This window comes from Zalophus californianus, chromosome X (assembly GCF_009762305.2).
Source record: "Zalophus californianus isolate mZalCal1 chromosome X, mZalCal1.pri.v2, whole genome shotgun sequence".
Lineage (NCBI taxonomy): Eukaryota > Metazoa > Chordata > Mammalia > Carnivora > Otariidae > Zalophus > Zalophus californianus.
The window spans coordinates 71,817,269-71,831,464 of NC_045612.1; the positions used below are offsets into that span (position 1 = coordinate 71,817,269).

Below are 14,196 nucleotides of genomic sequence, written 5' to 3' on the forward strand. Positions count from 1 at the left end.
CCAGGATCATACGGAAATTCTGTTTTTAATTTTTTAAAGAAATTGCTATATTGTTTTCCATAATAGCTGTGTCATTCTACATTTCCCACCAACAGTGCACAAGGTTTCCAATTTTTTCACATCCTCGCCAACACTTGTTTTTGTTTGTTTTGATAGTAACCATCCTAATGGGTGTAAGATGGTATCTCATTGTGGTTTTGATTTGCATTTCCCTAATGATTTGTGATGTAGATTATCTTTTCATGTGATTATTACCATTTGTATATCTTTTTTGGAGAAAATATCTATCCAGGTTATTTGCCAGTTTTTAAATCAGGTTGTTTGCTTTTTTTGTTTCTGAGTTTTAGGAGCTCTTTATATATTCTGGATGTTCTTTTATATATTCTGGATATTAACCCTGTATCAGATATGATTTGCAATTATTTTCTCCATATTATTCCATAGAGAGCCTATTTCGCTCTGTTGTATCCTTTAATACACAAAAGTTTTTAATTTTAATGTAGTCCAGTTTATTTTTGTTTTTGTTACCTCTGATTTTGGTATCATATCTAAGAAATTATTACCAAATCCAATGTTATGAAGATTTTCCCCTATGTTTTCTTTTTTTTAAAGATTTTATTTATTCATTTGTCAGAGAGAGAGAGAGGGAGAGCACAAGCAGGGGGAGAAGCAGGCTTCCCACTGAGCAAGGAGCCTGATCCCAGGCCTGAGCTGAAGGCAGACACTTAACTGACTGAGCCACCCAGGCGACCATCCCCTATGTTTTCTTCTAAAAGTTTTATACTTTAGTTCTTCTGTTTAGGTCATTTGATCCATTTTCAGTTCATTTTTGTATATGGTATAATATAAGTGTCCAATTTCATTCTTTTGAATATGGATATCCATTTTTCCTGACACCATTGTTGAATAGACTGTTCTTTCCCCTACTGAATGGTCTTGACACCCTTGTTGAAAATCATTTGATTATATATGTGACATTTTATTTCTGAATTCTATTTTATTCCATTGGTGTATATATCTGTCTTTATGCCAGTACCACAGTTTTGATTACCTTGGTAGTAAATTTTGAAATCAGGAATTGCTAGACTTTCAGCTTTGTTTGGAGTCCCTTGTGATTCCATATGAGTTTTAGGGCAGAGTTTTCCATTTCTGCAAAAAATGTCACTGGGATTTTCACAGGGTTTACATTTAATCTGTAGATTGCTTTGGTATTATTGGCATCTTAATGATATTAAGTCTTCCAATCCACGAACTATTTGCATTTTTAAATAATCAGAATATACTGTTGTACTATTTGTATAATCAATCATAAATAAATTTTTTAAAAGGAGTTGTTGGCAGAGGGAACTGGTAAGTTTCTTTTTTCTCTTTCAGTTTTGTTGAGATATAATTGACATTCAGCACTGGATAAGTTTAAGGTGTCTATCACAATGGCTTAAGGTGGTCAAGAGGTACAGACCTCCAGTTTGAAGATAAATAAATACTGGGGATGTAATGTATAACATGACTATAGTTAACACTACTGTATGGTATATTTGAAAGTTACTAAGAGTAGATCCTAAAAGTTCTTATCACAAGGGACTAGTAAATTTCTAATGTCAGTTCATGTGTCTTTACTGGATCTCATGTTCCAATTTTTATAAATTAGCATCAGTTCTAGAAGCAGAAGCATAAATTAGATATTAGAGACATGATTATCTGACTATAGGTGTTCATGATAAGAAAATGTTTGTGGCTTATTAAATTAAACAAATTGAATTAAATAATTTATTGTTAACAAATAGGCTTATTTAGACATTTGATGATATTACCTAAGCTCAGATGACAGTTTTATCTTGCATATTTTGCTCATTCGCAAATAAACTTTAGTCCCATTGATCAAAAACCAGTTATTCTATTCATGCCATTTAAAATTGTGTCTCATTGAATTCACAGAGAGGCTGTTGGGTTTTATTTCATGAAGATTATCTGTGAACATTTTAAGTCATCAGAAAATATTGGAAAAGCTCTACTGCTCCACATTGAGATGCTTTTACAAAGAAAGGAAGAACTGCTTGCCAAGGAGAAGATTGAAGAAATCATTTTAGGTCAGTAGGATTTCTGCAGGTTTTATTTTATTTTTTTACTTTTATTTTTTTAAGATTTTATTTATTTATTTGTCAGAGAGAGAGAGAGGGAGAGAGAGAGAGAGCACAAGCAGGGGTGGGGCAGCAGGCAGAAGGTGAAGCAGGCTCCCCGCTGAGCAAGGAGCCCCATGTGGGACTTGATCCTGGGATCATGACCTGTGCCAAAGGCAGACACTTAACTGACTGAGCCACCTAGGTGTCCCTTCTGCAGGTTTTAGAAAGGTGTTAATATGCATATAATTCTTAGATGTCAGAACAGTGGCAAAATTCTTAGGTCAGTGGATCCCTTTTTCTCACTTCCTTTTTTTCTCCCTAATAACCATTAGCTATAACACCTCCCTGATCTAGATTCCACAAACTAGAATGAGAAACAGCAAAAACAGCAAAACATCAGCAAAAACAAACCTCTGAGCTTCAATCTCTTGTGTAGTGAAAAATTGTGAGGCTAAAGGCCTAATTTCATGATTTCAGTGTGATCTCCAATAAGCTCTGTGTGCCTTCTGGCAAGTTAATAACATCTCTGGATCTTGTTTTTTTCTAGCTATAAAACAGAGGTTGTGAAATAGCTTCCTAGTTTTTAACTTTCTTTTTAGCCCCAGCATCCTTTTTGTCGTGCAATCTTATGTGAACCCTGTCCCAAATAAAATAGACTAGAGTTTCTCTGTTAAAGCAGAGATGTAGAATCAAATTTCAGCATTCCCCTAACCCCATACCTCTCTGTAGAACTCTGTAGCCTGAAGAACACAGATAGTATGATCCCTTTCTTGGAAAATTCTCACCCCAATACATCCTTCCAATTCTGCACATACACAGAAATATAACAGGAGTGATAGTCACTAAATGTTAATACTGGGATTTATTCTGAGTGATGGCATTTTAGGTGACTTGTTGCTTTCTTTTATTTTTCTTTTTAAGATTTTATGTATTTTTTTTTTTCCGAGAGGAGGAACAGAGGGAGAGAGATAAGCAGACTCCACGATGAGCACGAGCCTGATGTGGGGCTCCATCTCACGACCTCAATACCATGACCTGAGGCAAAATTAAGAGTCAGATGTTCAACTGACTGAGCCACTCAGGCGCCCCTACTTTATATTTTACCAGATTTGTTGAATTTTTACAAATATGTATCATGTTTTTATAAAAAGTCACTGATTTTTTTTTAAAGGAAATCTTTTTTTTTTTAAAGATTTTATTCTTTTGACAGAGACATAAAAAGAGCACAGATAGGCAGAGCGGCAGGCAGAGGGAGAGGGAGAAGCAGGCTTCCCACTGAGCAGGGAGCCTGACAAGGGACTCGATCCCAGGGCCCTGGGATCATGACCTGAGCTGAAGGCAGCCACCTAACCAACTGAGCCACCCAGGCGCCCTTAAAAGGAAATCTTTTGAGCAGATAATCTCTAAGAGCCTTTGAACTCTAGATTCTGTGAGCCATATTTTATTGATAATATGCTCCCTCACAAGAATCCAAGAATCCATTTTTAGACCCAATTTTGATAAGTTTGATTATCTGGTTTTCCACCCCTTAGCATTTTAATGGTAGCGTATTACAAAGAGAGAAAGGGTCTACAAGGAAATACGTAGATAATCTGACCACAAGGAAGGAGAAAACTCTACAAATTTTATAAAACAGTTTCAAATATTTTTAAAAATACAACAGTAGTTCCCAAAGTCATCACTGTGATATTTAAGTACAATAAAATACAATAGTTGTATTAGTTATTGACCTTGAATGGGCAAGCAAAGATTAAATTGTGCTTCAGAAAACTAGAAAGTACGTTTACAAAAACATAATTTAGGGGTGCCTGGATGGCTTAGTCGGTTAAGCGTTTGACTGTTGATTTTGGTTCAGGTCATGATCTCAGGGTGTAAGATCAAGCCCCCGTGTCAGGTTCCATGCTCAGCGGGAAGTCTGCTTCTCTCTCTTTGTCTCTCTCACTCTGCCCCTCCCCCTGTTCATGCTCTACATGCTCTCTCATCCAAATAAATAAATCTTTTAAAAAGAAAAACCTAATTTATAAAACCTAATTTTTAGAAAAATTAAGAACTTTAATGTAATAATTTAGACTTTTCAAAATAAAAAATGTTTTATTTTTAATGAAAGTTAACTGTCAGCTCAGTAGAAAATGTATTTATCCAGAATGACTAATTTTCCTAAGATTATAGTTAACCAGTTTTATTGTGATATTGAATTATAAACTTATACTCTCAAAGTCATGTAATATTTTAAGTAGGTACATTAAATAGCATTTTACTCTCATGTGAGTAATTTTGTCTAAGCCATGGAACAAATTATGTCTGTTGACTGGGCTGGGAGGTCAGAGACTCTTAGTGTTCTTATCAAGACTTTTGTGGAAATCAGTAGTGCCGAAGGGGTAGAAGAGAAGGGGGTATAGAATTCTATTACAATTTAAACTTTACCTTAATGTGTGCTAATGTATTTGAACCCTGTAAATGTCTAGACCAGAAACAATCAGACATGAGTTACAATTTAAAGTAATAAAGTTTATGTGTAAACATGGTCTTAAAGTATTTTACAAAGGCTTTAAGGTATAATTGGCCTTTCTTGTGAACTTGATCTGATCTTGTTAGTACATAATAATATAAACACTTCTTATTAACGATTTTTAGCTTTGCTGTCTGTTCATTCACAATAACATTAAAGCACCAGATGATGATCAAATTTGGAACATGGAAAATATGTTAAAAAGAGACTAAGCTGGAAAACTATCACAGATTGATAGGCGAATTACTGTGATTCTAGCAAACTCTGATTGTATTATATAATCAGTTTTGCTAGTAAACTTAAAATTGATGATGAAAACCTGTCTGAATATGATTGTGTTTATAGCCATTACTTTAAAGATTACAGGTTCTGAATACAGTTAGCGCTCTTATTTAATGTAATAGATCTTGATTTTTGTTTTTAGAGCTTCGGTTTTTATTTTCAGGTCACCAGACAGGAAGACAATTGACAGCAGAATTAGTGGGCTGTTTACACAACATTCTGTGGAAAAAAGCTGCCAGAAGTTTTGAGGTTTGGGAAGAATCTATTTTTGTTCTTTATGTTCTTTCTCTACCCTAACAAATAAGTGTATTCACTATAAAAATCCTAGAGCATCAAATATTTTAATAATCTCTCTGTTTAGGTGCCATCTATGTATTAAATTTTCATAATGTAGAATGTTAATGGGCATTGGATAAGAATTCATTTAGAACTACTAAGCTTGGTTCATCCCCATTGGGAGCTTACAATGTAGGGAAATGACATGTCTGATATTAAGATATAGGAAAGTAATTTATTTTAACATGACAAAGAAAAAAGTCAGAGCTTTATTCCCGTTAAAAAACTGATTTGGAGCACAGAGGATTTGTAGGGCAGTGAAAATACTATGAATGATATTGTGATGATGGATACTTGTCATTATACATTTGTGTAAACCCATAGAATATACTACGCCAAGAGTGAGCCCTAATGTAAACTGTGGACTTTGGGTGATGATGATGTGTCCATGTAAGTTCATCAGTTGTAATATGTACCACTTTGGTACATTTGGTAGAGGATGTTGATAAAGTGGGAGGCTTGTGTGGGGGCAGGAGGTATATAGCCAATCTCTATACATTTCCCTGTTTTGCTGTGAACCTAAAACTGCTCTTTTAAAAAGTTGTCCAATTTAAAAATGCAAAAACATGGTAATATTTTTTCTCTTTACAAAACAATCCAGGTTTACTGTGGAAAAAATTGACACTTCAGATAAGTTTTTTTTTTTTTTTTTAAGAAAGTAAAGAATAGGGGCAGCTGGCTGGCTCATTTGGTAGAGTATGTGACTCTTGATCTTGGGATCATGAGTTCTAGCCCCATGTTGGGTGTAGAGCTTACCTAAGAAAAAAAAAGGAAGTAAAGAATAGTCGAGAGCACGGCAATTAATTTCTCAGACATCAGCTGTAGCAACATTTTCCTAGACATATCTCTTGAGGCAAGGGGAACAAAAGCAAAAATAAACTATTGGGACTGCATCAAAATAAAAAGTTTCTGCACAGCAGAGGAAACAATCAACATAACTAAAAGGCAACCACTTGAATGGGAAAAGATATTTGCAAATGACAGATCCAATAAAGGGTTAGTATCCAAAATATATGAAGAACTGATACAACTCAACACCCCTTCCCCCCAAATAATCCAATTAAAAAATGGGCAGAAGACATGAACAGACATTTCTTCAAAGAAGACATCCAGATGGCCAACAGACACATGAAAAGAGGCTCAACATCACTCATCATCAGGGAAATGCAAATCAAAACTACAATGAGATATCACCTCACACCTATCAGAATGGCTAAAATAAGACAAGAAACAACAGGTGTAGGTGAGGATGTGGAGAAAAAGGAACCCTCTTGCACTGTTGGTGGGAATGCAAACTGGTGCAGCTACTCCGGGAAAGAGTATGGAAGGTTCCTCAAAAAGTTAACAGTAGAACTCTCCTATGATCCAGTAATCATACTACTAGGTGTCTTCTCCAAAAATACGAAAACACTAATTCAAAGGGATACATGTACCTTTATATTTATAGCAGCAGTATTTGCAACAGCCAAATGATGGAAGCAGCCCGAGTATACATTGATAGATGAGTGGATAAAGAAGATGTGGTGTGTGTGTGTATATATATATAAAACGTATATATATGATGGAATATTAGACATAAAATGGAATATTTGAATATTAGACATATTAGACATAATGGAATGGAATATTAGACATAAAAATGAATGAAATCTTGACATTTACAATGACATGCATGGAACTTGAGAGAACTATGGTAAGTGAAATCAGAGAAAGACAAATACCATATAATTTCACTCATATGTGGAATTAAAGAAACAAATGAGCAAAGGAAAAAAAAGAGAAAGAGAAACCAAGAAACAAATTCTTAACTATAGAGAACAAACTGATGATTACCAAAAGGTAGGTGTGGGGGCGGGGAATGGGTGAAATAGGTGATCAGGATTTAGAAGTGCAGTTGTCTTGATGAGCATGGGGTGATATATGGAATTGTTGAAGCACTACATTGTACACCTGAAACTAATATAACACTGTATGCTAACTATACTGGAATTAACCAAAATGTGGTAGAGATCATATTTATGTGTTTGCCTGAATAATTGCCCCCCCCCACACTGATAACCTCCCTCCAAAGAAGTGAAAAAACAAGACAAAATAAATGAAAATGTGGTTTTTGAGACGCTGGACATCAGGCAATGGAGAGTAATCTTTGGGTGATAGGAAATAAGCAAGGTGAGTACTTAAGTTGGGTAGCTTACTCCCTTGAGTTTCCAGGCTGTAGCACAAGAAGAGGAACTGAAATAGATCCCAGCAGTCTTCCTAATTTAAGGAGATGGAGCTGAGAGTCTAGGGAGACCAGAGCCGCTAGAGTTCAAAAGACAGGGTGCCAGGGAGGAGAGCACAGCTCAGAAAGAGACCCCCAGCAGTCAGAGAGTCCTCCTCCCTTGTTTAGCGAAATACTAATTAGGACAATATGGGATGAAAGTACCTGGAGCTAGGGGGGAATAACCATCTAAAAATATTAGTGGGAACAGTGCCTGGCACTCACAAAGGTCTGGGAATAGGGCCTGTTCATACTAGCCAGACAGAAAATCCTCTAATTCATGGGGCATTAGGTAGAAAACTCAGACAGGTCTTGTCTGAGTAGTGGGGAATAATTAGTTCTGAACTGAACATTGTTCCAGACTTACCTAAAATATCAAAAGTATGACCTGAAAGGATGAAATTGATCCCAATAAGCTTAATTGCTTCCCAGAGTAGAGGTCAAGCATATTAATCAGAATACCAAACTATCCAGCACCCAACAAAGTAAAGTATACAATATTTGGCATCCAATAATAAATTACCAAGTATACAGTGAGGCAGAAAACACTTTATAATGAAGAGAATGAGCAATCACTTGAAACTGACATGAAAGTTAGCATTAACTGAACATTAAAATACTTCATATGATTTTATTCCATATATTCAAAAAGTGGAGACATAGAAGATTTTTATAAAAGACCCAAGTCAAATTTCTAGAGATGAAAACTAGGTCTAGGATAAAAAATATATCGGGTAGTATTAATATCAGATTAGACATTGCAGAGGTAAAGATTAGTAAACATGGCAATAGAAGCCATCCAAAATGAACCACACAGGGAAAAAATTTAAAAAAATTAAAATAGCATCACAAGCTATGGAAAGACTTCAGGTAGCTTAATATGTGGATAATTGGAATCCCCAAATGAAGAGAGAGAATAAATATATGAAGAAATAATGGTTGAAAACTTTTAACATTTAATGAAAACTCTAAATCAGCATATTTAAGATGTTTAGCAAACCCCAAACACAAGAAACACAAATAAAACTAAACCAAGGCACATAATAATCAAATTGCTCAAAACCAGTGATAAAGAGAATATCTTAAAAGCAGCCAGAGAAAAATGACACCCTACATACAGAGCAACAAATTAAGGAAGACGCTGGATTTTTCATGAGAAGCAGTGCAAGCAAGAAAACAGTAGAGCAACATCTTTAATATAATGAAAAATAACTTGTAAACCTAGAATTCTATACACAGCGCAAATGCTGTTTAAAAATGAAAAGTAGTTGGCAAGAATGTATAGAAAGAAATCTGTAGAAAGCAGTATGATGCTTCCTCATAAAATTTAAAATAGAATTACCATATGATCCAACAATTCCAATTCTGGGTGTATATCCAAAAGGATTGAAAGGAGGATTTATAATTCAAAAAAAAGGAGACAAAGTAGTATTATGAAGAATATTTAATAATCCAAAAGAAGCAGAAAAAGAGAAAAGAGGGAACAAATTTAGGTAGGGCAAATGGAAAACAAATAGGAAGATGATAGATTGAAATCTCAGCATATGCAAAACTCACATCAAATTAAAATGACCTCAACTCTTTAGTGAAAAGCAGACATTGTCAAAATGGGTTAAAAAGCAAGACTCAACTTTATGACTGCTTAAAAGAGACATAAATATGAAGATACAAATAGGTTACAAGCTAAAGAATGAGAAAAAAATATAGACTTTCTAATATTCATACATAAAAGCAGAGGAATGAAAATAGCTAAAAATAATTCTGAGAAAAAAGGAACAGAGAGGGAGGAATTACTCTACCTGACTTCGAGATTTATATAGCTACGGTAATCTTGACTGTGTGGTATTCTCAGAGAGATAAACACATAGATCATTGGAACTCAGTGGAGAACCCCAAAATAATCCCATACCAAAGTGCTCAACTTATTTCCAATAATGTGCAAAAGGATTCAATGGAAGAAGAATGGTCTTTTCAACTAATAGTGTCTGAGTAATTGCACATCCATAGACAAGAAAGTTAATCTTGATCTAAACCTTACACTTTATACAATTAACTCAAAGAAGAATCAATAACAGGAGGAAAACTGGAAAATTCACAAATACATAGAAATTAAACAGCATACTCTTGAACAACCAGTGGGTGAAAGAAGAAATCAAAAGAGGGGAAAGAAGGTGAGGCAAACCAGGCAACAGGCTCTTAACTATAGAGAACAAACTGAGGCTTACTGGAGGAGAGGTGGGCGGGAGAATTGATTAAATGGGTGATGGGTATTAAGGAGGGCACTTGTTGTGAGGAACAGTGGGTATTATATATAAGTGATGAATCACTAAATTCTACACCTGAAACTAATGTTACACTGCATGTTAACTAACGAATTTAATAAGAATTTGGAAGATAAAAAACAATCTTGAGACAAATGAAAATGGAAACCTAAGTTACCAAAATATATCGGATGCAACAAAAGTAGTTCTAAAAGGGAAGTTTATACTGACAAATGCCTCAGTAAACAACCTAGTACACTTATCTTGATGAGCACTGAGTAATTTATGGAATTGTTTAATCACTGTATTGTATACCTGAAACTAATATAACACTTTATGGTAACTACACTGGAATTAAAAGAAAAGAAATAAAAATAATAAAAAAATAAACAACCTGACTTTACACCTCAAGGAACTAGAAAAAGAATAACTAAGCCCAAAGATAGCAGAGAAAGGAAATAACAAAAAAGCAGAGCAGAAATAAATGAAATAGAGATTTAAAAAAAAGTAGGAAATTTCAACAAAAATGAGAGTTGGTTTTTGAAAAAATAAACAAAATTACAAATGTTTAGCTAGACTAACCAAGAAAAAGCAGAAAAAAAAGATAGTGGACTCAAATAGAACTAGAAATGAGAGATATTACAGCTGATACCTCATAAATACAAAGGATTGCCAGAAACTATAGTGAACAATTATGTGACAACAAATTGGATAATTTAGAAGAATGCATACATTTCTAGAAATATACAAACTACCTAGACTGAATCATGAACAAATAGAAAATGTGAACAAATCAGTAATGAGTAAGGAGGTTGAATAAATAATCAAAAATCTCCCAGTAAAGTACTGCCTAGAACCAAATTGTTTCATGGGTAAATTCTACCAAACAGTTGAAGAAGAATTAATGCTAATTGTTCTCAAACTCAAACTCATCCCAGACACTTCCAAACTATTTTACATGGCCAGCATTGCCCTAATACCAAAGCCAGACAAGGACACTATAAGAAAATGTAACTGCAGGCCAATATCCCTGATGAACAAAAAAACCCTCAACACAATACTAGCAAACTGGATTCAACAACATATTAAAAAGATCTTACACAGTGACCACATGGAAATTTTCCCTGGAATTCAGGGAAGGTTTAACATATGCAAATCAGTAAATATGATACACCGCATTGAATGGAATGAAGGATAAAAATCATATCATCCCAATAAATGCAGACAAAAAATTTAACAAAGTTCATCCTTTCATGATGAAAACTGTCAACAAATTAGGTATAAATGGAATGTACCTCAACATAATAAAGGCCATACCTGACAAGCCCACAGCGAACATCATACTCAAGGGTGAAAAACTGAAAACTTTTCATTAACGATCAGGAACAAGACAAGGATGTTCATTCTTACACCACTTCTATTCAACATAGTACTGAAGGTCCTAACCAGATCATTTAGGCAAGAAAAAGAAATAAAAGGTGTCCAAATTGGAAAGGAAGAAGTAAAGTCATCTCTACAGATGACTTAATATTATATATAGAAAATCTTAGACTCCACCAAAAAAAAAAAAAAAAAAAAAAACCCTGTTAAACAAATTCAGTGAAGTTGCGGGATACAAAACCAATATACAAAAATTAGTTGCCCTTTTATACAGTAACATTGAACTGTCTGAAAAAGAAATTAAGAAAACAATCCCATTTATTTTATTTTTTTAAAAGATTTTATTTATTTCTTAGAGAGACGGCGAGAGAGGGAACACAAGCAGGGGGGGAGTGGGAGAGGGAGAAGCAGGCTTCCCTCTGAGCAGAGAGCCCGATGCGGGGCTCGATCCCAGGACCCCGGGATCATGACCTGAGCTGAAGGCAGATGCTTAACAACTGAGCCACCCAAGTGCCCCGAAAACAATCTCATTTAAAATAACATCTAAAATACTTAGAAATAAACTTAACTGAAGAGATGAAAGATCTGTACACTGAAACCATAAGATATTGATGAAAGAAATTGAAGAAGACACAAGTAAATGGAAAGATACCTTGTGTTTACAGATTGCAAGAATTGAGATTGGAAGAATTAATATTGTTAAAATGTCCATATTACCCAAAATGATGTATAGGAAAACCTGTCATTTGTGACAACACAGCTAAATCTTGAAGACATTATGCTGTGAAATAAGGCAGACACAAAAAGACAAATACTGCATGATCTCAGTTATATGTGGAATCTAACAAAGTCGAACTTATAAAAACAGAAGAGGATAATGATTATCAGGGTTTGGGAGTTGGGGGAATTGGGGATATGTTGGTGAAAGGATACAAACTTTCAGTTATTAAATGAATAAGTTATAAAGACCTAAGTTACTGCATGTTCTCTATAATTATAATAATGTATTATATACTTGAAATTTGCTAAGGGAATAAATCTTAAGTGTTTTCACCACAAAAACGTAACTATTTGAGGTGGTGGATATGTTAATTACCTTGATTGTGGTGATCATTTCACAATGTACTCGTATATCAAAATGTCTTGTTTTACTCCGTAAAATCAGGTACTGCAAAATAGAATGGTATTCTTGTTCTCTTTTAGAAGGCCTGTATTTCTTTATGGAACAGATTTAAAATTACTTCAGAATTCCCTTCTCCTATTGATTCTCTTTCTTTTCCCTCATTTTCCAGTCTTGCAGAATGATGTTTTTAAACTCCCACTTCAGCACTGGAGAAGAATATAATCTTGATTCTAAATAGTCATAAGCAGTGTTGGACCTACACAGCACAGTTTTTTTCTAGTTGAAGAGTGTGTTTTATTCCATTTAGGTCCTAATGACTCCTGTTCTTCACTGAAAAATGTGAAGCTTCTTGATAGAGGGTACAAGGGACTCATCTACCTTACACACACCTCATGGTGTGCATGAGCAATCTGAATTTTCTTAGCTTAAAAAAAGTTACCCAGATTATTTCTATTAGATTTTTCCTAATAGTGTCTTACCCTTGAAAATTTGTTAGTGCCTCAAAAGTAAAAAAAAAAAAAAAAAATTGTACAAAACCACAGTGGCACTTCATTATCATAGTGAAAAACCTGGAAATCAATTAAATATCTAGCATTAAGAAAATCATTGTATATTAACTTAATTGAATGTTAAATATTCCTTAAATTGACAACTGTGAAAACTCTGTAGTAATATAGATTAATATTTACAAAATAAAGTCAAATGGAAAGAATGGAACATGAAACTCTAATATAAACTATGATTGCAACTATATACAAATACAAAAGGACAAAGTTAAAATGGAGTGTAAAAAAAATGAAAATAGCTGTATTAGCATGGTGAATTATGGATATTCTTTTAAAAAATTTTTATCTTTTTTTAAAATTAATTCTTTTTTAATGTTCAGTTAGTACATGATAGGTTTCTGTTGTAGTGTTCAATGATTCATTAGTTACGTATTTAATAACTAAAATTGTATTTTGAGCTTTCTAGGGTGGTTCACCACCTGTCAGACTTTTCATCCCACATGTGAATTTCTTTTTAAAAAAATTTTATTGAGGTATAATTGACACAATTAAGTGTACAATGTGATGATTTGACTAGGTATATGTATACATTGTGAAAGAGTTCTAACCATTGATTTAATTAACATATTCATCACTTTTTTTTAGTGAGAATATGTAAGTTCTATTGTCTTAGCAAAATTCACTTATACAACGTAGTATAGCTGTAGTCAGCCATAGTCACCATGTCATACGTTAGATCCTCAGACCTTTTTCATTTTTTTTTTAAGATTTTATTTATTTGACAGAGAGAGACACAGCGAGAGAGGAAACACAAGCAGGGGGAGAGGGAGAAGCAGGCTCCCCGCTGAGAAGGGAGCCCGATGTGGGGCTCGATCCCAGGACCCCAGGATCATGACCTGAGCTGAAGGCAGACGCTTAACTGGCTGAGCTACCCAGGCGCCCCGACTTTTTTCATTTTATAACTGAATGTACCCTTTTACCAACCTCTCCCCATTTCTCCTGCCCGCCAGCCCCTCCCAACCATTATTGTCTCTGTTTCTAGAGTTTAACTTTTTTTTTTTTTCAGATTCTACATATAAGTGATGACATGAAATATTTTATCTTTGTCTGGCTTATTTCACGTAGCATACTGGTGCTCCAGGTTCATCCTTGTCACAAATGGCAGGATGCCCCCTCTTTTTTTTATGGCTGAATAATATTCTGTTGTGTACATATACCATATTTTCTCTATCCCTTTATCAGTAAATGGACACTTAGGTTGTTTTCCTGTACCTTGGCTATTGTGAATATTGCTGCAGTGAACATGGGAGTAGAGATACCTCTTTCAAATTATGAGATGGGATTGCTGGATCATATGGTAGTTCTAATTTTAATTTCTTGAGAAACCTCCATACTGTTTTCCATGATAACCCTACATTT

The 14,196-nt window shown here is 34.5% G+C and overlaps 1 protein-coding gene across 3 annotated transcripts in view; it reads left to right on the forward strand.

The window, feature by feature from the left end:
* Positions 1–14,196, forward strand: part of TEX11 (testis expressed 11) — a 295,012-nt gene that overhangs the window by 152,943 nt on the left and 127,873 nt on the right. For all 3 annotated transcript variants that reach the window (XM_027608457.1, XM_027608459.1, XM_027608458.1), the window contains exons 14-15: positions 1,936–2,087; positions 5,075–5,160. In XM_027608457.1, coding sequence (XP_027464258.1) covers positions 1,936–2,087; positions 5,075–5,160 — 238 coding nt within the window. The remainder of the gene's footprint in view (positions 1–1,935; positions 2,088–5,074; positions 5,161–14,196) is intronic.